Genomic DNA, 27968 nt, shown 5'->3' on the forward strand with positions numbered 1-27968 from the left:
GAGGGCAGTGGCGGCCATCTTAACTAAATAGAGAAATTGCAGTTTTATGCAGACTGGTTGCTATGGGCTGAATCTTATTAGATATGGGGTAAGTCAGTCTAATAGTAACTGATTCTGGAATATCATGTTATTAGTAACTACATATATGAAAATTAAAATTAGGGTCTAAATGTGACAGTTATCCTTTAAGGGAAATCTTAAAGGAGCTTTCTGGGCTAACAATTTTGATGACCTATCCTGACCTATCCTGAGGTCACATATATTAAATCGGTGGGTTTCTGACATGCAGCAACCCCACGATCAGCTGTTACCTGTTGCCAGAACTACAACTGAGAATCGAGCTGGAAGCACATCTCTGTTCAAAGTGTGGTGGCCGTGCAGGGTTATTGCATTTCAGCTTCCATTTATTTCACTGGTAGCTGAACTGCAGTAACCTGGTACGTCCACTATACTTTGAACATAAATGTGCTTCCTGCTCCATTCTGGCACCTGCAGGTAAAAGCTGATCGTTATGGGTTCTGGGTGTTGGACTCCCACCAATCTAATATTGATGAGCTATCCTAAGGACAGATCATCAATGTCGTTAGCCCAGAAAACCCCTTTAATGCTTCAGCATACCAAGACATTTTGGACAATTGTAGGCTTCCAACTTTTTGAGAACTATTTGGGGAATACCCTTTTCTGTTCCATCATGGCTGTGCCCAAATGCACAAATCAAGGTCCATAAAGCTGTGGTTGTATAAGTTTGGTGTGGACGAATTTGACTGGTCCACACAAAGCCATAACCCTAAACCCCATCCAACACCTTGGGGATAAACTAAAATGGAGATGAGCCAGGCCCTCTCATCCAACATAAGTGTTTGACTTCAAAAATGCTCCTCTGGATGAATGGGCAAGAATTCCCACATGCACACTCCAAAATCTTGAAGAAAGCCTTCTCAGAAGAGTTGAAGCTGTTTCACTGGGGAAATCAACCCCTTATTAACACTTGTAGATGTGCTTACTAACGCTAATTAGCATATGTGTATTGTTGAATCCCAGTACCAAATCTGTAAAGGATTATTATGGTCCCAAGAAAACATAGGAGTAATCATTTATTTATTTATTTTTAAGTAGGTTGTACTTTTATAATATAGACACTGTATAAGCACTTACCTTACATCAGACATACATCAATTATGGTGAGACAATGTCTAAAACGGAGTATATTATTATGTTGTACTGTATTTTTACATTTACAAATCCACCACATTACATTTTGGATATATTGCACATGATGGTGAGTTATACAGACCTTATTATTTCTTCAGGATGGATCATGATAAATAATGGTCTAGTCTAAATTCAGGCATCGGAGCTGCTTGTAGGAAACTGTCCTGCACATGGTATTATTCTTCCTGGAAGTAAGGCTCTGTAATATGCCAGATGATGGGACATCATATGCCTTTTTTTCTGTTGAATTCATACAGAAATGTAAAGGAAAGAAACACTTTGTACGAAATCAGATGCATAAGAAGGTTCAGTAAAGCCCAATACACTTCTATGAGGGGCCCATTCGGGCAGAGCTGTAATACAGCATGGAGCCTAAATGTTGGCAGATTAAATTGAATACATCTGTCCTTGTTTTATTCTGTTACAGCGCATGTGTCTTGGAACCCTAAACTATTTCCGATCTATTGAGAGGACTCTAACAATCGACAGCTGCTGTCTCTCAAATGCTTCTGGTAATCTGGCATGCAGTGCAGGTGACCAGACTGGCTGGGTAAATGCTACTCAAGGTGGATCTGGTATGACAGGAGGACTTGGATCTCATCAGTATATGTACCAAACACCAGCAGACTTACAGGTATTGGTTCAGTTGCGGTGTATTATGTGTGTACCTCCTGCAGTTTCTATCAATAGTGAAATCAGATATTGGTGCAATAGCATAACTGATGTCAATAGGATCTCAAGGGGAAGTGTAGAACCCTCAAGTTTTGAAGTCCTGAAGCACAACTTACTTGTCATCAATATCTGATGGGGGGGGGGGGGGGGGGGAGATGCTCTGGGTCAAACTCCCACCAATCAGATATTGATGACAAGTCCTGAGGATAGGTCATCAATATTTAACTCATGGAAGAATTATATAATGAGGGAGTTACCAATAAGACTGATGCTTTAGCTTCAAGTAATTGTGAATTACTTCAACTACCAGGGATTTAGTGAAAAGCATGCAGTAATACTTGGAGCCTGACAAAGATATAAACTCCCATTAATCTGATAGAACATAATTAGCAAATACAACCACTAAGCCGAATACTGACTAGATAGAAGATTGATTAAATACAGAAAGTAATAGCAGCAATTTGAATGATGTCATTATATAGAGTCCTCTTTCTGGTCTTTCTGAAAGTAATTACTTTTACATGTGATTTGATATACTTTTATATGACTGGTAATCCAGAATTGTTTTATAATCTGTAATATATCAAGTGATTGTTAGATGATTTGAATTGTGTTGTCTATTGCTGCTATCTTACCACCAGGTTCATAGCGTACAGTTCATGGAGTTTTCAGAGGTTGAGAATCACAATGACTTCTACACAGTTGAAGATGGCATAGTTCACACTCAGGATCAGAGAGGAGCCTATGTGATGTATGATGCTGCACTTGAAGATCTAGAGAAATTACGAGATCAGTTGTTGTTGTTAACAACCCTTTATATTGAAAAAGATCGAGGTAAGATATTAAACATTATCATATTATAGACTAGTAATTGTCCAGCAAAGAGATACAATGAGGTTTGCTAAAGGGACTCATAGGGTTCAGCACTCAGAACTTGTGCCCAGGATCCCAGGTTGCAGGACCACATCATGACAGCAGTCACTCTCTACCATTTCAACCTTTCGCACAAACAAATTGCAAAATTTTGGTTTGTCGCTGTGGTCTGCAAGTTCTGTGGTGTGAAGTATGTGTGGAGAGGGAAATTTATGTCCAAATCTTTGTGGAAACTCTCAAGATACTGTGTCTGTGTTTGTGTGTAAACCCCTGATATAGACCACTAATCTATCAGACAGCCTAATTAAAAGAACCAAAAACCTCTAAACCCAATTTTTACATTTAACCATAATAATTTTTTGTTTTATTGATCACATAAAATTTTCGGTGGAGCATGACACTTGAGCGTAGAGCTAAATGACAAACTTTATGCTGTTTTGCACAACTTGAACTGTATAGTGCAGTTCACGTGTGACTTTTTTTTCTCCTCATAAAAGTATAAATCTTCTACTACAATATTGTTTTTTTTATGGCCCTTTTATTGAATGTGATCAGGGATGACAGTGCTGTACTGAACATCAGTTGGAATGTGCCAACATGTGAAAGCTCCTACTTGGATAGATTCCTCCGCAGAATTCAGTTTAATACTGGCCTCACTGTTCTTTCATACAATTTCATTTAATAGAGAATGGTGTAAATAGCTAATTTCTAAATCACTTCATTTAAATAAACTTCCTGCATCCACCTGAAAAAAAGCTGTAAAGTCATGGCCACTAGGGGTCTCACTTCCACCTAATTTGCAGTCCACTTCCTGTTGCCAGACAAGATCTGTTTATAGAAAGTCAGCTTGGTAAAAAGAACTGACTCTGAATTCTCAGGAGCCTCTTGTGTGTCTGTAAGTTTTATCTCTCCTTCCTTATCTGTTTTGTGAGCCCGGGAGATGAAAACAAACATACTGGGAAGTAAGGGAATGAACGTCACAGCAGTACAGTATTGGCAGATTACCTAGAAGGGAGACACCCCTGCTTGTTAGAGAAATGCATCTAGCTGTGCAGCTATAGAGGGGAATAATTAGGCTGCAAAAAATACATTAGAGAATCCCCAAAAAGACCTATTCCTTCACAGTTATGACTGTACAAAAAAGCACAGCCATTATGCAAACATTTTGTTGAAGACTCGGGTACGCTTTTTAAAGTATGTAAAGAAGACACGTTTTAGTTAAAATATTGGCACAGCAGCCATAGACCAATGTCTGCCATATCCGGATGATATTATAGCATTCATGGCTAAGCATAGAAGGACCTGCCTGCTGCTCCCATCCATGGACTCCAGCCACATATGGCACTTTAACATGCTTCTTGCCTACTCACACTTATTATTTTTATTTGATAATTGGTAATCTGATTTAAAGTTGCATATGATCCCTCGATAAAACAATGTGGAGGCTGGCTTGATTGATTGTGTTATTAACCATTCATTAATTAGTATTTTATCTTTTTGACTTTCAAGGTTTCAAATTAAGTAAAAACGATGTGACTGACACTAATTTCTCAGACTGGGCACACATTAATGTGGACCGTTTCGCATTGCTGCTTGACCTGTGGACCTGGGAATCTTCTCTGTTAGAAAACAAACAGCAGGTATTTCTACGGTATTTCTGGAACGAATTCTAGCCCTCCACTCCTGTGGGTGTGCGGATGTGAAAATGGGGGGACTATCCTGATAATTGATGATAACTGTTTATTGTCAAAAAAATTAAAGTATCAAAATACCTGCCTGGTGGCATCCTCTCCTGGCAGGTTCAGCTGCTTGCTGGGGGTCAGGAGCCTGAGCTACTGCAGCTCTCATAAGAAAGCAGTTGTCAAAGGTGAGACAACCCTGTTGGACCAAATTGATTAGGTCAATGGGGTCAACTTTTTACATAACCAATTGCTATCTCTCAGTCATTGCACTGTCAGTGGTCTATTCAAATGACCTTCCTGTCTGCAGCTAATGCTGTATGCTAACTAATGCAGACAATAGTCTATAACAGTTTCCAGGATATGAATATCTTTGTTATGTTTTTTGCTTAGCTTGTTGACAGCTACTATGAAGCCTACCAGCACACTCTTGATCCAGAAGAGAGATTCGCTTTGGCACAAGTGATAACTGACATCATGTTTAGGCGCCCACGGTTTGACATTGGCTCCAGATACTTCTTGGAAGCTTATAAGGATGAATGTCAATGTCTGAGGCTTCATTTGCAGCTTGTCAAAGATGTTTTAAAAAGCCAGGTAAGCAAATCGACAGCACTTTGGGCATCTAAAAGCTTATCTTCTTTAATTCAGCCTACAGAAAATAATGGCTGAAATATTCTAAATCAGGGGTGCAAAATATGTCCGATTTGAGGATATAATTCAAGATAGCAATAAGGACTGAATAGTTAGAGAGCGGTTCAGACTGGTCCACAGGGGAACGTGTCACTTGGTGGACCCCTGCGCCAGGTGTACACTGACTGCACTACATAAAGATAGGCATCTCAACCAGCCTGTGTTTATATAAAAACGGGATAGATTATTTAACTACTAACTAACTACTACTAAGGGTCCATTCACACATCCGTTGTTTCTTTCCTGATCTGTTCCGTTTTTTGCAGAAAAGATCTGGACCAGTTGCGTACCCATTCATTTTCAATGGGTCCTGAAAAAAATCGGACAGCACAATGTCCGATTTTTTTCAGGACCCATTGAAAATGAATGGGTACGCAACTGGTCCAGATCTGTTCCGCAAAAAACGGAACAGATCAGGAAAGAAACAACGGACGTGTGAGTGGACCCTAACAGTTTATTATTATAGATGTATGAGAAGGCTGCGGAGACACCAAAGTACAGAGGCAGACCAGCCAGTTTCCTCTTTTCCCAGAGGCTTGCCTTCTCGTAGTCTCTGAGGTGACCACCATAATCAATCATCTTGTAGGCTGCCTGCCATTGTGTGAGCATGTGAGTCGTAGTCCAAGGCAGGAGCCAGTCAGCATGATACTGACAGGCAGTGTCAGACTGGGGTACCTAGGGCCCTCCAGCAAAATTTGTTTTCGGCGCCGACCGTATGGATACATTCAAATATTACCTGCTCACACAGCAGCAATATGCTACCAGATGATTGAATATGAGGGTCCCTGCAGCAACTTTGAGAAGGCCCTGGGAAAAAGAAAGCACTGGCTAGGTTTCCACTATACCTGGAAGTCATCTCAGCTCTGATTGTGTCTATAATAATAAACTGGGGAGTTTCTTTAATAATCTATCATGTTTTTGTATATGAACATAGGCTGGTTGAGGTGCTATACATTTAATATACACTGCCTGTCCAAAATAAAAGTGGCCACCAAAAGAAAATAAAAAAAAAGATTCTCAATGGGGTTAAGGTCTGGACTCTGTGGTGGCCAATCCATGTGTGAAAATGATGTCTCATGCTCCCTGAACCACTCTTTCACAATTTGAGCACGATGAGTCCTGGTATTGTCATCTTGGAATATGCCCATGCCATCAGGGAAGAACAAATCCATTGATGGAAAACCCTGGTCATTCAGTATGTTCAGGTAGTCAGCTCACCTCATTCTTGGAGCACATACTGTTGCTGAACCTAGACCTGACCAACTGCAGCAACCTCAGATCATAGCACTGCCCCTACAGGCTTGTACAGTAGGCAGTAGGTATGATGGGTGCATCACTTCATCTGCCTCTCTTCTTACCCTGATGCGCCCATCACTCTGGAACAGGGTAAATCTGGACTCATCAGACCACAAGACCTTCTTCCATTGCTCCAGAGTCCAATCTTTATGCTCCGTAGCAAATTGAAGCCTTTTTTTCTAGTTTGCCTCACTGATTAGTGGTTTTCTTATGGCTAAACAGTTGTTCAGTCCCAATCCCTTGAGTTCCCTTCGCATTGTGCTTGTGGAAATGCTCTTACTTTCACTATTAAACATAGCCCTGAGTTCTACTGTTGTTTTTCTTCGATTTGATTGCACCAAACGTTTAAGTGATTGCCCATCAAGATCATTCAGGATTTTTTTCCTGCCACATTGATTCCTCGAATACGATGGGTCCCCACTATCCTTCCAGTTTTAAATTGGACAGTTCTTAACCCAATTTTAGTAGTTTCTGCAATCTCCTTAAATGTTTTCTCTGCTTGATGCATGCCAATGATTTGACCCTTCTCTAACAGACTAACATCTTTTCCACAACCACAAGATGTGTCTTTCGACATGGTTGTTTAAGAAATGAGAAGCAACTCATTGCACCAGTTGGGGTTAAATAACTTGTTGCCAGCTGAAAGATAATCGCCCATGCAGTAATTATCCAATAGGAGGCTCATAACTATTTGCTTAGTTAAATCAGGTGGTGACTTTTTTTTTTTGTCAGGCAGTGTATGTATGTAGTGCAGACTGCAGTAAGTCTACTGTGTTATGTGCCACTTGTGCAGGGGGTGGGAGGCTAGGAGCCCACCTTGCTCAGGGGCCCACCAGGGGATTCTAGTAGTGAAAAAGTATGTGTTGGTGCCGTTTTACGGATTTGCGACTGGAAATCGGTTAATACTTGCATGTAGCTGTACAGCGGTCCCCAGAATGAATTTTACTGATGGGCCCTAATCATCCCAGTCTGACACTTCGTAGACTTAGGCCTCTTGCACACAAACGTTTTTTTTTCCGTTTATGTTCAGTTTTTTACATTCCGTATACAAAACAATTCATTTCAATGGATCCGCAAAAAAAACCAAAAGGTACTCCGTATGCCTTCCGTTTTCGTACTTCCATTCAGTTCAAAGATAGAACATGTCCTATTATTGTCCGCATAACGGACAAGGATAGTACTGTTCTATCAGGTGCCAGTTGTTCTGTTCCGCAAGAAACGGAACGCACACGAATGTCATCCGTATTTCTTGTGGATCCGTTTTTTGTGGACCACAAAATACTGAAAAGCCATTCGGTCGTGTGCAAAAAGCCTAAAGCTCACAGACTGTGTTATACATAATGCAGGTCCAGATATACAAAAGGAATCAAAGGGAGAATCCCTGCTTCATTCATCATCCAACCAAGCCCTGTACTAGGCATAACACAATGTATCTGTTTTTCCTTTGTGTCCCTTTGAGGTGCTTAAAATAGAGCATTATCAGTATTCAGTGCCCCTAATAGCAGTGACAATAGTGATTTTCATACTAGTGACACCCGGAATGTTGGCATCAGTGCCAGCCACAACCTTCCTCATTAAGGCAGGCCACAGCCTCCACTTTAGCACCAGCTACAGTGCTTCCATAACAGCATAACAGTACCGCTTCCCTGCCCTCCATATCATTGTCAGCGGCAGTGCTCCTAGTTAGTGCTCTCAGCCACCGTTACCGAGTTAGTGCCCCTTATTAGTGCCACAAACAAACAATGCTCCACATTAATACATAACTACTTGACCACCAGTTAAGCTCAAGCTACATGGGTGATGGGGAAACACAATTTCTCAGTTTTTAATGTTAATAACAGTTTGTTACCATTTTTAGATAATTGTTGTAGGGATCTTTATTGAAGTTGATAGCAAGCGGTAAACAAGCTTCAAAGTGAAATGTCATTAATCCTTCGTTTTTTTTTTTACTTTTCATCTATGCAGATAGAAAATCAAAGGGAGTTTGTCCAGAAGGTTTGGCGGGATGGTCGAAAAGGGGGCATTTATGACTTTGGTCTTCCACTTAATATTGTAAAGAAGCCTCTTGTCTCACTTAACACTAGCTGGTAAGTTTTTTTTTTTTTCATGGTTCTTATAGATATGTTTCAGAAAGTTGACACATTGAATGATGAGAGTAACTATTGTTTGTGACATTTCAGTAGTTTGATTGCAGAAGCCAGGAACTTATAGATCAGTGTATTCTACTAACAAGTCAAGTAAGTCAACTATTTAGTGGAAGTTCTAACATCTGGTCATTTATTGTCCTCTTATCCACAGCCCTGATTTAAGAAATGTCTACCTCTTAGAATTCCATCCATCACTAGGAGTAACATACCTAATATCTTATACCCTGGAGCACATTTGTAAAGAGTTTCAGCATATCTGCAACACAAAGACACCAAGACAGTCTTACCTTGTAGAGAAAAGGGTCCTTCAGCTTGCACTTTCTGAATGGTCAGCTCCAAGAGACTTTCTTCAATCCTTTACAGCAAATCTGCACAAAGATGTAAGATATAATGCTGTGTTTGCATGCACCATCCTTTATTAAATAACTGTAGCTATGAATTTCTGAGGTTATATTTTACATCATTATTTTTTTTCTGTTATAGCTATTTGAAGAGGTGTTAATAGAGGATCCCATTTTGGTTAGAGAGATCTGCATGTCAGCATTGAACTCAGCTGATGAAGATAAAAAGCATGGCAGAGGAAAGCAAATCCATATCTTGGACACACTCAGCAAGATGCTAGAGCTCATCACTCTGCGTTACAGAATAATTGAGGCATCATTAGAAACGGCACTTCTCTCCAGGTCAGACAAATTTTTCCAGACATCTCAAGGAGACCTAAAGTTAATACAGTCATTATGGGGGAGATTTATTCATTCAATTGTACAAGGTCATCCTAACAAACAGAATTCATACTGAGTACCATACTTTTAACGTCAAAGGGTATTTTAAACTAGTTTTATTTAGCAAGCATAAACAGTATGGTATATACCTCAGAACTTTGTAGACAACATATAGACACTAATACATAGCAAAGGTTAGAAAGCACTACATCAAAAAAGTGCAATTGGTAGAGCAAACAATGAATGAAACAATAAGCAATATCAAATCTGACTTACAGAAGGATATGTCACGGACGGATTTTGTGGAAATGTATGTTCATGGCACTTGCTGCAGATACGGTGAGAGAAGACTAACAACATGCCCTCCACACCTTCCAAAACTTTTGTGGGCAACTTCTATGCTTAGAAACCACGTTCTCAAACAACACTATTTAGTTTACTAGAGCCTTTCATTGACGGAGACTAGGCGGCCGAGTCCCCCATCCAACATAATGCTATGGCCTTACGAGCCATAAAAATTGTTTCTGTTAAAAAAATCCTATCGTGGTGCGACCACTGGCCCTCTAAGGTATCACACCCAATAGACAGAACTAAGGGCCCATTGTGTACCAGGAGTTGAGAAAGGATATTTAACACTTATGTCCATAATATGTTCATGTAGCTACAGGACCACATGAGGAGCCAAAAATTGGCCTATGAGGCAGTACATCTATGGCAATTAATATGAGATAGTCGACCCATTTGGTACAATCTAGTCGGAGTGATGTAGCAATGGTGCAGTATAAAGAGCTGGACCAACTTATTGTTAGCTGATGGAGAGACTAATAATGGAGATTCAAGAGCCTCCACCCAGTCTTCGCTAGATAAGGGGGGAATGTATTCCATCCATTTAGCAGCTACCGGTAATGGTGTGGAAGATATTCTAGTATCTATTAAGTGTGTGTACAACATAGATATTAGATCTCAAGGGCCTTGTGTGTTATGAACACCTTGAAGGGGATATACCAAAATCATTCTCAGGTCTCCTGTCAGCTGTGTCTGAATGGTATGCCGGAGCTGCAGGAACCTATAGAAACAATTCCGGTATACACCATATAGGTCCTGAACTTGCCTAAATGATAGGATAGTGCCATCCTTATATACTGGTATATCCCCTACTGACCGTATCCCATGTCTCTGCCAAAAGTCACCCACTCCAGAGTGTACAACTCACTAAACAGAATATTGTCCCACAGGGGAGACACTGAAGGCATGTCCCTATAAGGCCATATGTCCCGGAGCGGCATACATTGTGCGCACGTGAGCGCACAGCATCATAGATTACTATGATGCTGTGCGCATCGGGCGGCCTGCAGGACTACCGTCCTGCACTCATAAGATCATAAGTAGCCTATGATGCTGTGCGCTCCCGTGCGCACAATGTATGCAGCTCCTGGACATATGGCCCGCTCACGGACCGTATGTCTCGGAGGGCATACAGTCGTGTGCATGAGCCCTAATAATGCAGTTCCTTCACTGCCTTCCAAACTTGATTAGCCAGGCGGTGCAGGGGCAGAGGCCTACCAGATACCCCAGAAATCCCCTCCAAGGCAGGCCAGAGAGACCTAAGCCTTAGATGCTTTCTCTGCAATTACTCAGAATTAGGGAGGTTGGAGTTGGTAATCCATGAATACAGTTCAAAGGGTATTTTATGGTGTTAAAAATAAATGTTAACACATAAAAAGACAGTGATCTCCATTAAAAAGAGACTGAATAGATACAAAGATATGAAACACAGAGAGAGAATGCACCAAACAGATATACCACTGACTATACTGGCAAGTCATAAATGCAGGTATTGGAAGCTGAGACTTTCGCCAATATATTCCTATCAGGAAAATACCGGAGCCCATCATGCACCACGTCACGGTCACTCAGCATGGCAGAGGGTCCTAACCACTGCTCTAACTATGGTGTGAACAAGGTCTGAAGGTGATATAATTCAGCTCACAGCCAAGCTTCCACACAAACGCCCAGCATGAATACTGTAGTAGTACAATGTGAATGAAGCCAGACTGTGAGCCACACCCACACCAGACCATGTGATGGAGGCTACCAGGTGCAAAGGAGTGTTAGAGTGCCAAGTAAAGGCACACACACTCAAATCTAACAAGAAAAAAAAAACAACACAGAAATATAGTGGCAATTCTGGATATAAAGCAAATATCATATCAAAACAACACACTAATAGAGCAAGAAAGAACATTAAAAAAAAAACACACATCCGGGGTGAACTTGATGAACATTTGTCTATTTTCAAGCACTACCATGTAACCAGCTGTGATACAAGACATGATAGGTGATTAGTTTAGCTAAAAGAGAATTGTGAGAACAATGTGTGTATGCACAAAAGACAAGAACTAGACTGAAAACATAATCCTGTTCAAAGTGGATGGAATTGTCCCACTTACTAAGGAAGACAAATCTTAGTAAATACTTTATAGACTATGCAAAAGTGGAGCATATATAAACTGTTGTATATGGGGCGTGTAGGAGAAACATAACTTTTGGCATGTGTCCATATGAATTTTTTTTATTATTTTGTAAAACTTTATACTATTGCCACCAGTAAAAGTTGCCTCTAAAGAAAGACTAGAGAATTTTCATTGTGTCAATAAAAAAATAAAAAAATTGCCTATGCGTAGCATTTAGCATGCTATGAGGCTCATTACTAAGGAAGTAAGGAAAAGGGAGTTTATCAAAGGATTATCCCCTACACCTGTGCGGCCCGCCAATACCTGACAATCGTCTGTTATGTGCAAGTTTTCTGGCACTTTTATGTTTCTAAAATTGGCAAGGAACAACTGAAATGGCCAGCATAAGATTTTCCAGCAGATGTGTGAGCTATGTTAGAAAATAGGGTGTTTTCCACCTTGTAAAGAGTAGCTATTGTACCTTGTAGCAAAACCATTTTAAAGCATACCTACGTTTTAAGCTGCTGTGTGTGTACATGAGGAATAACACTATTTCTTGCTATTATATAACTGGTTTCTGAATTTTTAGCCGATTTCCTCTCTGCAGGCTCTAATTCTCAGTTGTCCCTGAGCTAGTGGGTAGAGGCTAACTGTTATGTCTCCAATACACAGCTAATGGAAAAAAAAGGAGCTTCTGGTTCCTAACTCTCTCACTCGTTCAAAATCACTTAGAAGCTCTGAGCAGTACTGATGTGAAAAAAACTCATGGGGTGATATAGAAAACTTGTTATTCGCATTGGCAGCCTTTGTATGTGAGTCTGTATGTCTGTTGTATGTCTTTCTCCTTCACTGCAGCTCATTTCCCTGCCTCTCTTCATAGACTGCTATGGGCAGCTGTAACCTGGTCCTTTAGTGAGCTGACAGTTAATGTTTGTCTCTCAAGATGGGTTTTAGAGAGAATTCAGGGTGAATGTTGGTTTACTAGTGGGAGGACCTGATAACAGGAATAAGATTAATTTTCTCTACCAACATATTGCAGTTTTTGAAAGGTTAGTGACCATTAAAGCGCTGTTGGGAACCATATGCAGTGTTAATGTGATTTCCATATCATTCCTTCTGAGCTAGAGAAATAACATAATAAAGATGTTTGTAGGTGTGATATTTTAAGCATATTCATTGATAAGATTCCTTGATTGTATCTTAGGACATATTTAAAGTTTGCTGAAGAGATGGGATATAATCAGTTTCACCTGTACTTAAGACCAGTCCAGTTTGAATTTGCATCACACAAGGATCAAGGGGAGCAAAAGCCCCCTATGTTCATCACATCTCTCATTGAGGATGACAGCTGTGTGGACAGGTAAGTAAAGATGTAGTGCCTGGTTAAACACAGCATCGCATAGTGCATGTGGATGGTCAAATCCAGCATATAGTAGAATGGAATCCCCTACACTTGCTTTAGCTAGCCAAAGCGAGTGCCAATGATTCCTTTCTACTATATGTTAGGCCAGTAAAGATGATCTTCAATAGGTATTCCAGTTTTTGCTAATAAATATTAGTCCTTGTTTAATGAAAATGTATGCAATTTTCAGGTATACTTTCTGTATTAAATCCTTTTGGTTTTCAAGATCTCTGCTTGCTGTATTCAATAGGAATATTCATTGTTTACTTCCATAGGATTAAAATCTGTTCTTGTCATGTGTATTATGTTGTGGAATTGTCATAGATATTAAACGCAAATGTCTACATTCAATGCAAAAGAAAACTTCAACACCCTTACAATGCACTTTTTTTTTAAAACACTTCCTTTGCTCCCAAAAAGGGTTATTAATGTGAGAACATAATCTAGTTAAACCTTAAATTGTGCAATGAGTATGGTATACTTCGTTACTTTCAGATAGTCCTGCATGGTTTTGGGTTGATAGTCGCCAATTATCTGTTCTTTTTTTAACTCAGGCAGATCTTTTGTTCTTAAACATCTGTAGCTCTTCAGCCTCATATAAATTAAACTGGAAGTGTATTTTCGGGTCCTGATACTATGAAATATCGTTATAGTCTACTCTACCAGTTTTATGGTGTAAGTTATCTTAAAGGTGTTATCCAGGAATTTGATATTGATGACCTATCCACAAGGTAGTCCAAGTAGCGATGGTACTGCCCACCTTATGGTTCAAACGTGTTCACAAAAAGGGCTCTTCAACCCGCTAATTAATAAAGAATAATTTTGCAGCACACTTCTTGATGCAATGCGAGTCACATTTATTAAATCACAAAAGGGTTAATCCGTATAACAAAGGCAGATCGTTCTCAGCATGTATCAACAATCCAGATTCCTTTAGGCAACATTTAGGTCACATATAGACCTTTGTCAAACCGAGTCTAGGAAAAGCGGAAGACAGGAGCGAAAGCGGCGAAGTGAGAGACCATCCTCAGGGTAGGTCATCAATATCACATCAGCTGGGGTCCGACTCCTGGCATCATTCTGATCAGCTGCAGTTTCTTTACAATGTATGGCGCTGTGCTTGGTAAACTGTGTAGTGACTGCGCTTGGTATTGCAGCACAGGCCCATTCACTTGAATTGGACTGAGCTGCTCCTAGACCATGTGACAGATGTTCAAATACTTTTATTGAAAAGATCCAATAAAAAGGACATTATATAACAACGTCGAAGTATATCAAGTTGCGGGCATGGTACAACATTGTATGCATTATAACATTTCAGAATAAAATAGAGTATGAATAACATATATGAGGAATACTCAAGATCATTGTATAGGAGAGGAATATGAAAGCATAAAACCATACACTTCGGTGGGGTGGTGGTGGGGAGTTACAAAGGGAGTGTGGAAGGGAGGAGGGGATGGTACTTTCTGGCATATTGTATCTCCAAAAAAGAAAAAAAAAGAGGAATAATAAGGCGGAAAGTCTTATGTTTGAACATCGACCAGAGCCAACCAATTTTGAAAGGCTTGCGAACCCTTAAATAGGATCCAAGGGGTCCAAATCTTAAAGTGTAATTTTAATTGTTTATACCCTAATGGTATAGTACACCCTGCTGTATAAGTGCCTTTGTGCTTTAAAATTTAATCATTTTCAGTTTTACCTGATAATAACTCCCACAAATGTGTGCTACTGTCCTATTCTGCAGCCCTCTTCCCACAGCGTTGTCATGGGCAGGCTGTCTCCTCTCTGATATAAACAAGAGTCGGGGAGAGCACTAGGAAGAGGAACACAACCCTGAGTGCCTGGGCTCGGGCAGAAGGTTGAGGGAGGAGGGCTGCTTTAGATGCTGCTATCTCCTGAATGGTAGCAGCTAGAAACATGCAACTGGTCTTGTTTGAAAGCTGAAATGGTCCACTTTAAGGTATCTCTCAGTTACCCCCTCATCTTCTGCTGTGATTTCCTCAATTCAGTGGATCTGCTCAAATGTGTCTAACCATTCTCTAAGGGGTCATGTACAGTATAGAAAGACTTCCAATATCTGGATAGAACCAGGCGAGCGGCCTGTAGAAAAAAAAAATCTCAGGAGGTCTTTTTTCAGGGTGGGGATGGATCCTGGGAGAATATAAAGAATAGCTTCCTCAAGGGTCCATTGCGAAACACTTCAGCTCATCTGGTTGTACAGATCATTCAGGGCCCTCCAGAAGGGTGCAACATGAACACTGCCACCAAATGTGGGACATATTACCTACTTCTCTGCCGCAGTGCCAGCATAGATCTGAACATGAGGGGTAAAATGAATGTAGTATGGCAGGAGTCCTGTACCATCTGGAAATGATCTTAAAGTTCTTCTCCTGGAGTCTGCAGCTAATAGACGACTTTGCGATAGAATGAGCGTCCTCTCCCATTGATCCATTGTAAAAGAACTCCCTAATTCTCTCTCCCAAGCCGACACATATGGCAGAGAAGATGGTGTTCCCCAGGAGCAATCTGTAGACCAGAGACACCAGATGCGTGGGTGGGGTGGATTGAAGGCAAGTAGATTCAAAAGGGGTGAGGTCCCTAGAAAGAGTCGAACAGGGCCTAGAGAGGAAAGAAAGCTCTTGAGTCTGGCATATTGATACCACAACCCTCTACTTCTCCCCCCAGGGAATGAGTCAAGTGGGCGTATGACTGAGTCCTTGACAAAGTGATGCACCCGAGGATTGTTTTCTCTCAGAAGACCTAGCATCGCCAGTTGCCCCATTCCGAGAGTGAAATCAGAGTTATCAAATACAGGAGTCATTGGTCCCAGGTGGGTGGTAAGGCCTAGAGACACCGCATGCCTATCACAGATTTCTAATATTCCCGTTGTCAGCGAGGGGAGGTGTGGGGGTCTATCCGACTTTTTAGGCCAAAGCAGGTCTTGAACAGGCCATCCTACGTCCTGCCTCTCAAACTGGGTCCATCTTTTAGATGATCCAAAGTGAAACCAATCCAGGACATACGAGAAGATTGCGGCTTTATGGTAAAGTTGTAAGTCAGAAAGACCCACCCCCTCCCCTAACCTTAGAATGGGTCAGGAATCGTATACCTAGTCTAGGGGATGTACCTGCCCAAACAAAATCCAAGAACATTGAGCGAAAGGACTTGAAGAATTTAGTTGGTAAAGGGATAGGGATAACGCCAAAGAAGTATAGTATTCGAGGAAGGATTGCCATGTGACAGATGTATGGCACTGATGGAACACCTCTTTGAACAGCTGATCAGCAGGAGTCCTGGGGGTTGGACCCCCCGACGATTTGATATTGATGACCTATCCTGAGGTTAGGCCATCAATATCAAATTCCTGGATAACCCCTTTTAAATATGTTGGGCTGCATGGGCCCTGCTACCTCCCACCCAGGCTTTTAGAAGAGTGATGAGCATGTTAAAATGTCACAAATATTTGTATAAAAGCGTACCTAACACAAACATTTGCGACTTTTGTACCCTAGAAAAGGGCCGTAGAATTATTCATAAATTCCTCACTTTGAGTATACTTGAAGATACCTGTACCCGAGCAATACGGATTTCATTCCATTGTCATATTATATTATGTCTAGTGTCATTTAGGTGTACCATCACACTTTCATTTTTCTCCATTAAGATATTCACCATCATCACAACTCCTTGCTATTCATGAGGTTGATGATAATCAGATTGGGAAATTCAGTTTTTTTACAAGAGAAGGTATAATGCAGGTGAGCTGCCCATACAAGTAAGATTACAGTAATGTGGACATTACTATCTGGGTGTGTCTAAATTCAGTCATGTTAAAATTATAGCGTTGTGGCTTAAACTATTAATAAACAATCCATATGATAATCAAATAATTTCTATGTTTATGTGTCAATGAGTTGCCATTCCTCTATATTCATAGAAACCATAGTAAGAAATAAAGATCCATCACCAGCAGCTAGCCTGTTTGCTGATGGTTTCCAGAAAGCAAATGATTTCTTCTACAACTGAAAATTAAGTAGAAACATTAACATATCGAAATATTACACATAGGCCAGATTTTACATTAATACATACAGCTGAAACTCGAAAAATTTGAATATTGTGTAAAAGTCCATTTATTTCAGTAATGCAAATTAAAAGGAATTGCATTAATGCAGCTTAACCGCCTCAGGACTGCCGCGAGAGGCAAGATTTCCTGTGAACGCGCGCACACAGGAGCGCGCGTTCACAGGAACCGGAGGTAAACCAGTGCATCTACAGCTTGCCAGCGGCGATCATTCATTGGCAGGCTATAAATGCGATTTTTATAACCCCAAAAAGGTATATTAGACGCTGTTTTGATAACAGCGTCTAATATACCTACTACCTGGTCCTCTGGTGATCCCTTTTGCTTGGATCGACCACCAGAGGACACAGGCAGCTCTGTAATAAGTAGCACCAATCACCACACTACACTACACCCCCCCTGTCACTTATTAACCCCTTATTAACCCCTGATCACCCCATATAGACTCCCTGATCACCCCCTGTCATTGATCACCCCCCTGTAAGGCTCCATTCAGACATCCGTATGTGTTTTGCGGATCCACGGATCCGCAAAACACATACGGACGTCTGAATGGAGCCGTACAGGGTGGTGATCACCCCGTATAGACTCCCTGATCACCCCCTGTCATTGATCACCCCCTGTAAGGCTCTATTCAGACGTCTGTATGTGTTTTGCAGATCCACGGATCCGCAAAACACATACGGACGTCTGAATGGAGCCTTTACAGGGTGGTGATCACCCCGTATAGACTCCCTGATCACCCCCTGTCATTGATCACCCCCCTGTAAGGCTCCATTCAGACGTCCGTATGTGTTTTGCAGATCCACGGATCCGCGGATCTGCAAAACAAATACGGACGTCTGAATGGAGCCTTACAGGGGGTGATCAATGACAGGGGGGTGATCACCCCATATAGACTCCCTGATCACCCCCCTGTAAGGCTCCATTCAGACGTCCGTATGTGTTTTGCGGATCCAAAGATCCGCGGATCCACGGATCCGCAAAACACATACGGACGTCTGAATGGAGCCTTACAGGGGGTGATCAATGACAGGGGGGTGATCACCCCATATAGACTCACTGATCACCCCCCTGTCATTGATCACCCTCCTGTAAGGCTCCATTCAGACGTCTGTATGTGTTTTGCGGATCCACGTATCCGCAAAACACATAAGGACGTCTGAATGGAGCCTTACAGGGCGGGTGATCAACCCATATAGACTCCCTGATCACCCCCCTGTCATTGATCACCCCCCTGTAAGGCTCCATTCAGACGTCCGTATGTGTTTTGCGGATCCAAGGATCCGCGGATCCGCAAAACACGGACACTGCGGATCCGCAAAACATGGACACCGGCAATGTGCTTTCCGCATGTTGCGGATCCGCACATTGCCAGAAGAACTATATAGAAAATGCCTTTTCTTGTCCGCAATTGCGGATAAGAATAGGACATGTTCTAAAGGCTCTACAAAAAACGCAGTGTTCGCCCAATCAGGCCTGATCTTGTGCGCACACTTGCGTTCAGTCCGCCCCACCGCAGTGACAGCATTTATTTTTTTCTGATCACTGCAAAAACACAGTAAAATCGCTGTGGCGCTATAAAGATCACTTTTGAGGGGCATGGCGAGTTCATAGAAGATTTTTAGTTAGCGGAAATTGATTTTTTTTTTATTTACTTTTTTTTTCTCACAAAGTCTCATATTCCACTAACTTGTGACAAAAAATAAAATCTCACATGAACTCACCATACCCCTCACGGAATCCAAATGCGTAATTTTTTTTTGACATTTATATTCCAGACTTCTTCTCACGCTTTAGGGCCCCTAAAATGCCAGGGCAGTATAAATACCCCACAAATGACCCCATTTCGGAAAGTAGACACCCCAAGGTATTCGCTGAGGGGCAAATTGAGTCCATGAAAGATTGAACTTTTTGTCACAAGTTTGCAGAAAGGGAGACTGTGAGAAAAAAAATATATCATTTTCCGCTAACTTGTGCCAAAAAAAAAAATCATCTATGAACCCGCCATGCCCCTCACGGAATACCTTGGGGTGTCTTCTTTCCAAAATGGGGTCACATGTGGGGTATTTATACTTCCCTGGCATTTTAGGGGCCCTAAAATGTGAGAAGAAGTCTGGAATCCAAATGCCTAAAAATGCCCTCCTAAAAGATACTCATTGGAATTTGGGCACCTAGGCTGCAAAAAAGTGTCACACATGTGGTATCGCTGTACTCAGGAGAAGTAGGGCAATGTGTTTTGGGGTGTATTTTTACATATACCCAAACTTTGTGTGAGAAATATCTCTGTCAAATGACAACTTTGTATAAAAAAATGGGAAAAGTTGTCTTTTAGAGATATTTCTCTCACCCAGCATGGGTATATGTAAAAAGACACCCCAAAACACATTGCCCTACTTCTTCTGAGTATGGCGATACCACATGTGTGACACTTTTTTGCAGCCAAGATGCGCAAAGGGCCCAATTTCCAATGAGTACTTTCAGGATTTCACAGGGCATTTTTACGAATTTGGATTCTAAACTACTTCTCACGTTTTAGGGCCCCTAAAATGCCAGGGCAGTATAAATACCCCACATGTGACCCCATTTTGGAAAGAAGACACCCCAAGGTATTCCGTGAGGGGTATGGTTAGTTCATGTAAAATTTTATTTTTTGTCACAAGTTAGTGGAATATAAGACTTTGTAAAAAAAAATAAAAAAAATAATCATTTTCCGCTAACTTGTGACAAAAAATAAAAACTTCCATGAACTCACTATGCTCATCAGCGAATACCTTAGGGTGTCTACTTTCCAAAATGGGGTCATTTGTGGGGTGTTTCTACTGTCTGGGCATTGTAGAACCTCAGGAAACATGACAGGTGCTCAGAAAGTCAGAGCTGCTTCAAAATGCGGAAATTCACATTTTTGCACCATAGTTTGTAAACGCTATAACTTTTACCCAAACCAATAAATATACACTTATTGCATATTTTTTTTAATCAAAGACATGTAGAACAATACATTTAGAGAATTTTTTTATATAGAAATGTAGTTTTAATTGAAAAATGTCACAACCGAAAGTGAAAGATGTTGTTTTTTGCAAAAGTTTCGGTCAATTTTTCGATTAATATCAAAAAAAGTAAAAATGTCAGCAGCAATGAAATACCACCAAATGTAAGCTCTATTAGTGAGAAGAAAAGGAGGTAAAATTCATTTGGGTGGTAAGTTGTATGACCGAGCAATAAACCGTGAAAGTAGTGTAGTGCAGAAGTGTAAAAAGTGGTCTGGTCATTAAGGGGGTTTAATCTAGGGGAGCTGAAGTGGTTAAAATTTTAATTTTGTGAAAAGGTTCAATATTCTAGGATCAAAGTGTCACACTCTAGTCAGCTAATTAATCCATACCCCCTGAGCAAAGGGTACCTCAAAATTGAGACTTTGGGGCTTCATAAGCTGTAAGCCTTAATCATCCAAATTATAACAAATAGAGTCTTGAAATATCTCGCTTTGCATGTAATGAGTCTATCTCATATATTAGTTTCACCTTTTAAGTTGCATTACTGAAATAAATTACCGTAACTTAGCACGATATTCTAATTTTTCGAGTTTCACCAGCATATATAAGATTCAGTATGCTGTATTTTAGTCATTTGAAACTCTGCTCTTTCTGTGCTTAGGAGTCCAGTGGGCGGTCCTATTCAGTGATTGTGAGTCCTATTAATAAGCATAGGAGATAACTGTCAGTCACTGATAGGGCTGGCCAAGGCACTCCTACTGTACATATAGAAAGAGCAGGGTTTTATATTAATAAAAGACAAGTTATACTGAACCATGTCCCACAAAACTATATATCAATCTGCTCATCTACTCCTTCTCTATAACATGGTTCCTAAAAAACGGCACTGCATGTACAAGGTGAGAGGATCCAATTTAGGAGCATTCCTCAATAAAATAAATTAAAAATAAATAAATATTCAGTTATTTTCTTACTTATATCTGTCTGAGAATACTTGATGATATAAGTATGGTGACATGGCGCAGTTGCTACAACAAATTGCTGAAAAGTCACTGCCGCTGCCGCTGCCTTCTCAAACAGCTGATCGGCGGGGTCCCGGGTGTCGGACCCCCGCCGATCAGATGTTGATGATCAATCCAGAGGATAGATCATCAGTTTAAACAAAGTACAGAACCCCTTTAAGGAAGAATTCTCCTTAAAGGGGTTGGAAAATTTGGACATTTATGGCATATCAATAGGATATGCTATAAATGTCTAATAGGTGCTGGTCCTACCTCTGGGACCCGCTCCTGTCTCAGGATAGCACACTGAATATGTGCAATGGTACTTCTGAAAATAGACGAGAAAGAGCAGTGAACGGAGAGGACACTGCCCATATGTGGCCGCCCCTCCATTCACTGCTAAGGGACTTCCAGTGGTTTGCAAGTCCCATGGCAGTGAATGGAGAAAGCCTCTCCTACGTAGCTTGCTGTCCATTAATGGTAGAGCCCTATTCTTGTGATCGCAGCAGGTGCCAGAGGAGTGGCCATAAATGTCCAAATGGGAATACCCATTTAATCCCATTACTATGAAAAGGAAGCTATCAATGACTTCTTTCTACCATGTAGTACTCCTAAAGTTAGCAGGAACAGTTCATTTCCAAGTTGTCTATGCTTTTTATATGAGGTGTTGCTCCTAGAGTCATTGTGCTGAAGGTTGATATTATTGCCTATAGTTAAAACTGAAATATCTAGGCATTGTGTTATTTTGTATATCCACCAGTGTACTGTCCTGGGATTAGCAGAATTGATCTGTTTTACTTCAGTTTTACTTTGTATTTGCTTTCAAGTTACTGAATAAACGCGGAGCAGAAAATCTGCAGGTGGTGCTTGCCTGTCAAGTAATCCAGAAGAATGCCCTCCTAGCTGCCAACCAGCTGGCTTCATTTTGTGATATGTCATCCTGGAGCTCCCTGGATACAAAGGTTAGCAATGATACAAACTGGCTCGAAATTAGTAACCTAGATACACACTTACTGACTTTCAACAACATACGGTACATTCAGATCTATATAATATCCATCTATATTTTTGTGTAAATTCTTTAAGTTTTCAGAAAACAAAATAAACAGGTTTGCAAGAATAAGTAGATAGACGAGTATCACTGAATAGGAATATTGGTTATGCATCAATATCCAATATCTGGACAAGGTAAAGAAAAAGTATTGTAAAACCATGTAAAATAGAGCCTTAGGCCCCTTTCACACGAGCGTGACGGATTAGGTCCGGTTGCGTTCAGTGAAACTCGCACCATTTTGAAAGCAAGTTCAGTCCGTTTTGTCTGCGACTGCATTCAGCTGTTCAGTTTTTTCCTCGCGGGTGCAATGCGTGTTGATGCGTTTTTCACACTCGTGATAAAAAACTGAAGGTTTAAAAACAACATCTCTTAGCAACTTTGCTTCCGGATACAATGCGTTTTGCACTGAAGCCCCATTCACTTCTATGGGGCCAGCACTGCGTTAAAAACGCTGAATATAGAACATGCTGCATTTTTCACGCAACGCAGAACTGATGCGTGAAAAAAAACGCTCATGTACACAGACCCATTGAAATTAATGGGTCAGGATTCAGTGCGGGTGCTATGCGTTCACGTCACGCATTGCACCCGCGCGGAAAACTCGCTCGTGTGAAAGGGGCCTAATAAAGGCTGTAAAAGGAGAAAGAAAAATAGCCTACAAAAAGAAGAGAAGGAGGGTGGAAGGGAAAGGTTGGTTTAGAACAGGGGGTGCACAACCTTTTTTGGTCTGGGGGCAGCATTGTCTCATTATTTCAAGGGGCTGCAAAAAAAAAGTTCATCTGCGCTTGTTTGCATCAGACTATTACACAGGCTAATGCAAAGTGACTGGGGAGGAATGATCGCTACCACAGTCATTCCTCCCTCATCCCTTCTATTGATTATCAGCAGCACATTCCTGATTACACGGTGAGATGTGCTGACGATAATCGTACATCTTTCATCCTGATAAAATATGCAAATCAGCCGACAAACGAGTGATTCCTTGTTTATCGGCTGATCAGCGGCACGATTATACCACCAGATATCAGGAATGAGCGTTCCTATGAAGACTTGTTCCCAATATCGTGCCGTGTAACAGGGGCTTAGAGATTTCCTGGTAAAAAAATGATTTTTAGCACGTTTCTGCAGCATGGCCCTGAAACAGAAGATTCGTACTTTCCTGCTCCCTGCCGCTCCCGCTGTCTCCATCTTCTGGTTCCGGCGCTGTTTACATCCGGTTGGATATGGGCCTAGTCACTTGTACCTCTCCAGCCCATGACTGGCTTCAGTGGTGATGTGGCCACAAGCAGCGTGTCACCGCTAAAGTCCACTTTTCTGGAGAGGTGCTCCGGGACCGGGAGATGGAGACAGCGAGAGCAGCATGGAGCAGGAAAGTAGGAATCTTCGGTTTCAGGGACTACGCTGTAGGAACTTGTTAAAAATCATTTTAACTAGGAAACTCCTTTAAGTGGTGACATTTCCTTCCTGCCTTGTATTCACAAATAAGCGCTTTACTTCACTGCAGAGGACGGCGCTCACTGGTTATTACCACCTCCTGCACCCCCAGATATACTGTAGGTGCCCTGCAATAACCAGTAAGCACTTTCCCTGAGGGCTCACGCACACAGCCATTGTTTTAGTCCGCATCTGAGCCGCATTTTTTTTTTATGTGGCTTGGATGTGGACCCATTCACTTCAACGGGGCCGCAAAAGATGCAGACAGCACTCCATGTGCTTACTCCGCTCTGAAAAATGCAGAACACACATGGCTGGTGTCCTACGGACCAAAAGAAAAGGTACGGTCGTGTGTCTGAGGCCTTACTAGCCAGGAAAGCACTTATTGGGTAACCCTTTAATGACCAGACCTGAGTAATAATACAAGGCACTTACTAATGTATTGTAATTGTCTATATTGCTTCCTTTGCTGGCTAGATTCATTTTCTTATTGCATTATACACTGCTCGTATCCAGGGGCTATGGCAACTGCTGTTGTACATGCATGCCTATAGGCCCTCCCATGGTCCTGGCCACCAGAAAGGCTGGCACTTTTTTTTATAGTATGCATGCACGACCACAGCTGCTGTATTGCAGGGTGGTCGTAACCCCTGGATACAAGCCGTGTATAATGTAAAGGAAAAATGAATCAAGCCAGCAAAGGAGACAATATGGTCAGTCACAATACATTAGTAAGTGCCTTGTATAACTTTATCATTACGTGATAAATGCTATTTGCTGAAGTGAGACAGCCCCTTTAAAGCACATTTCATTGTAACACTTTATATTCTGTTTACTTTAAAAACTCAACAAGCTAATTTGAAAATTACTTGAATTACTGATACTACATTATTACGTATGGCTACACACACTAATTTGGCACATTTCATATAAGGGTACTTTCACACTAGCGGCAGGGGACTCTGGCAGGCTGTTCCGGCGGGTGAACAGCCTGTCGGATCCGTGCTGCCGCTAATGCACGCGTGCCGCCGGAGGTACGCTCCGTCCCTATTGACTATAATGGGGGCAGGGCGGAGTTCCGGCGGCAGCACGGCAGCGCACCCCGGGAGGGGGCCAGAATAAAAGTAGGACTTCTATTACGGCCCCCTCTCGGCATGCGCTGCCACCGGAACTCCGCCCCGCCCCCATTATAGTCAATGGGGATGGAGCATACCTCCGGCGGCACGCATGCACTAGCGTCAGCACGGATCTGACAGGCTGTTCACCCGCCGTTCATAGTTGATGCACAGTATTTTCTATATTTTCTTTACTGGATATTATCTCATTTGTTATCATAAACTCATTGACAGTGTAATAGGTTATTTCCAACACCATAAATAATTGTTATAACATGTATTATATTTAAATCCTTTCCGATATGTTCTTTAGGAAGGAAACTTAGCAATGCAACGGCAGGTCAGCTCTTCTGCAAGTGAAAACAGTTCTCCATCTTGGGCCGTAGTTGAAAGTCAGACGTCCATTGCACCAATACCTCATTCTCATGAAATTCAAGTACAGCTACAGCAGTCAAAGAAAAGGTACTAATATAATGAGTGAGTCCCTGTAAGGATATTGTGGCCCGCTCCCTCTAGTCAACCCTGTAGATGCTGTGTTCAGTATTGATCAGGGAAATGGCTGGGATCAGTGTTATCTCCAACCAGGACACTTCTATAGAGCGAAGTGAAGAAGGACCGGCACTCACTTTCTTGACAATATGAAGAGACGTTTATTCAAGGCATAATAGCATCATCAGTGACTAGTTTCGGCTCAAGCCTGAGCCTTTTTCAAACTGACAAAAGCTCAGGCTTGAGCCAAAACTAGTCACTGATGATGCTATTATGCCTTGAATAAATGTCTCTTCATATCGTGAGTGCCGGTCCTCCTTCGCTTCCACCTTTCATTTTTGAAAGCTCCTTTGGAAAATGAAAGGTGGAATCTGATTGGTTGCTATGGGCAACTAAGCCAGTTCTACTTTACACCAGTTTCATAAATGACCCCATTAGTACTTCAACTTTATAAGGCTACAGATTTTTTTCTGCACAAACCAATTAAAAAAAGGACATGTCCCTGCCTGGTGTGGTTTCCATGTGGAAACTGCAAGGAAACTGCAGTGGGTGTCTGCACATGGATAAGCTTCATTAAATGGGTATAATCAGCACTCTGATCTGTGGCATTCATACTACAGATCCAGGCTAGAAATCCAGGGGTCAAATACACATTGGATTTTGCTGACGTGCACTTTCCATACCCTAAGGGCTGTTTCGTTTCACACAAGCGAGTCCATTGTGGGAATCACGCTCCATGTGTGTGCGTGATCCTCTGCTCTGGACTTGCAGGAGCGCACGGCATTATCATGATTTATAATGCTGTGTGTCTCTGCATGGCCTTTTTTCTACAGAATCATACTGACAGCTTTATGTCACTATGATTCTGTGGAAAAAAGGCCACACAGAGGCACATAGCATTTTAAATCATTATGATGCTGTGCGCTCCTGCAATTCCAGAGCGGAGGATCACACTCACACACGGAGCGGGATTCCCGCAATGGACTCGATCGTGTGAAACAGCCCTAAGGCCCCTTTCACACGGGCGAGTATTCCGCGCGGGTGCGATGCGTGGGTTGAACGCATTGCACCCACACTAAATCCGGACCCATTCATTTCTATGGGGCTGTTCACATGAGCAGTGATTTTCACGCATCACTTATGCGTTGCGTGAAAATCGCAGCATGTTCTATATTTCACGTAACGCAGGCCCCATAGAAATGAATGGGGTTGCGTGAAAATCACAAGCATCCGCAAGCAAGTGCCGATGCGGTGCAATTTTCACGCATGGGTTCTAGGTGACAGTCTATTCACTGTATTATTTTCCCTTATAAAATGGTTATAAGGGAAAATAATAGCATTCTGAATACAGAATGCATAGTATAATAGTGCTGGAGGGGTTAAAAAAAATAAAAAAGTTAACTCACCTTCTCCTCTTGATTGCGTAGTTCCCGGTCTCTTTACTTCTTTAATGATGAGCTGTGGGCTAAAGGACCTGTGGTGACGTCAGATCACATGCTCCATCACCACGGTGATGGACCATGTGATTGGAGCAAGTGATCTGACGTCACCACAGGTCCTTTAGCCGACAGCTCATCATTAAAGAAGTAAAGAGACCGGGAACTACGCAATCAAGAGGAGAAGGTGAGTTAACTTTTTTATTTTTTTTAACCCCTCCAGCACTATTATACTATGCATTCTGTATTCAGAATGCTATTATTTTCGCTTATAACCATCTTATAAGGGAAAATAATACAATCTTCAGAACATCAATCTCAAGCCCGAACTTCTGTGAAGAAGTTCGGGTTTGGGTACCAAACATGCGCGATTTTTCTCACGCGAGTGCAAAACGCATTACAATGTTTTGCACTCGCGCGGAAAAATCGTGCGTGTTCCCGCAACGCACCCACGTCTTATCCGGGCTAAAAATAAGACGCCCGTGTGAAAGAGGCCTAAGAGTTCCGTGTCTTTTTCCCTTGGAAAACAGTTGAACAACCTATTGATATTAAAATATCAAAATGTGGCGCAAATGGGCGCAGTTTGGTGCATCTAGATTTAGATTAGTTATCTATTCCTAGCCCAACAATGGAGCATGGCTTAATGGGGAAGAGGCCTGGATTCATGAGAAAGGGGAAGTAGCTTAGATGCAATGTTTTGCACCAAAATTGTACCACAATTCTGGTGTAAAATTCTGTCAGCCAACCAATAGTTGGTATAGAATGAGAGAAAAGTGTCTACCCCTGCACCAGATCCTTCATCAAGCCTGAGCCCCTGTAATACATCTTTATGATTGGTAAGTCTACCTGATGTGTCTCTGTAAAATGATGATGTCATCATATCTGGACAGTTATAAGTAGTACTAATACATATTTCATTGTGTCTGCTCTATTCTAGACTTTCTGAAGCATTTGTTTCAGTTCAGTTAGAAAAAGTCGGTCCTCGGGATACAATGCTGAACACATTTCTGCAAAAAAAACAAGCCATGGGAACAGCAATGAGAAATCCAGTAAGAAGGAACAAGACTACTGTTCAAAATAATGGGACAGATTTACTATTGAAAATGCACAATTTTTACACCACAACTGACAAGGGCTTAGCAAAAAGGGATTATGGCCTCCCATGAAAGGATTGTGGCCTAAAGAGGACCTGTCACCGGTCCTTACATTACCA

At 41.6% G+C, this 27968-nt stretch overlaps 1 protein-coding gene across 1 annotated transcript; it reads left to right on the forward strand.

Annotated features, from left to right (window-relative positions):
• The first annotated feature begins 1722 nt into the window (after positions 1-1722).
• Positions 1723-27921, forward strand: LOC122935380. Its single transcript, XM_044291151.1, has 12 exons — positions 1723-1846; positions 2526-2718; positions 4267-4397; positions 4830-5030; positions 8388-8509; positions 8721-8949; positions 9053-9252; positions 12949-13104; positions 16814-16907; positions 22055-22189; positions 25144-25292; positions 27693-27921. Exons 1-12 carry the CDS (start codon positions 1790-1792, stop codon positions 27919-27921), a joined length of 1896 nt encoding a protein of 631 aa, XP_044147086.1. The 5' UTR covers positions 1723-1789.
• The last annotated feature ends 47 nt before the right edge of the window (positions 27922-27968 follow it).

Source organism: Bufo gargarizans, chromosome 4 (assembly GCF_014858855.1).
Source record: "Bufo gargarizans isolate SCDJY-AF-19 chromosome 4, ASM1485885v1, whole genome shotgun sequence".
Taxonomy (NCBI): Eukaryota; Metazoa; Chordata; class Amphibia; order Anura; family Bufonidae; genus Bufo; species Bufo gargarizans.

Bases quoted from the DNA above. Each gene is read 5' to 3' on its own strand.
- LOC122935380 (XM_044291151.1), top strand. From the start codon at position 1,790: ATGACAGGAGGACTTGGATCTCATCAGTATATGTACCAAACACCAGCA. The intron at 5,031-8,387 runs GTAAGCAAATCG...TCATCTATGCAG, and splicing joins AAGATGTTTTAAAAAGCCAG to ATAGAAAATCAAAGGGAGTT. The intron at 16,908-22,054 runs GTGAGCTGCCCA...TTTGCTTTCAAG, and splicing joins CAAGAGAAGGTATAATGCAG to TTACTGAATAAACGCGGAGC.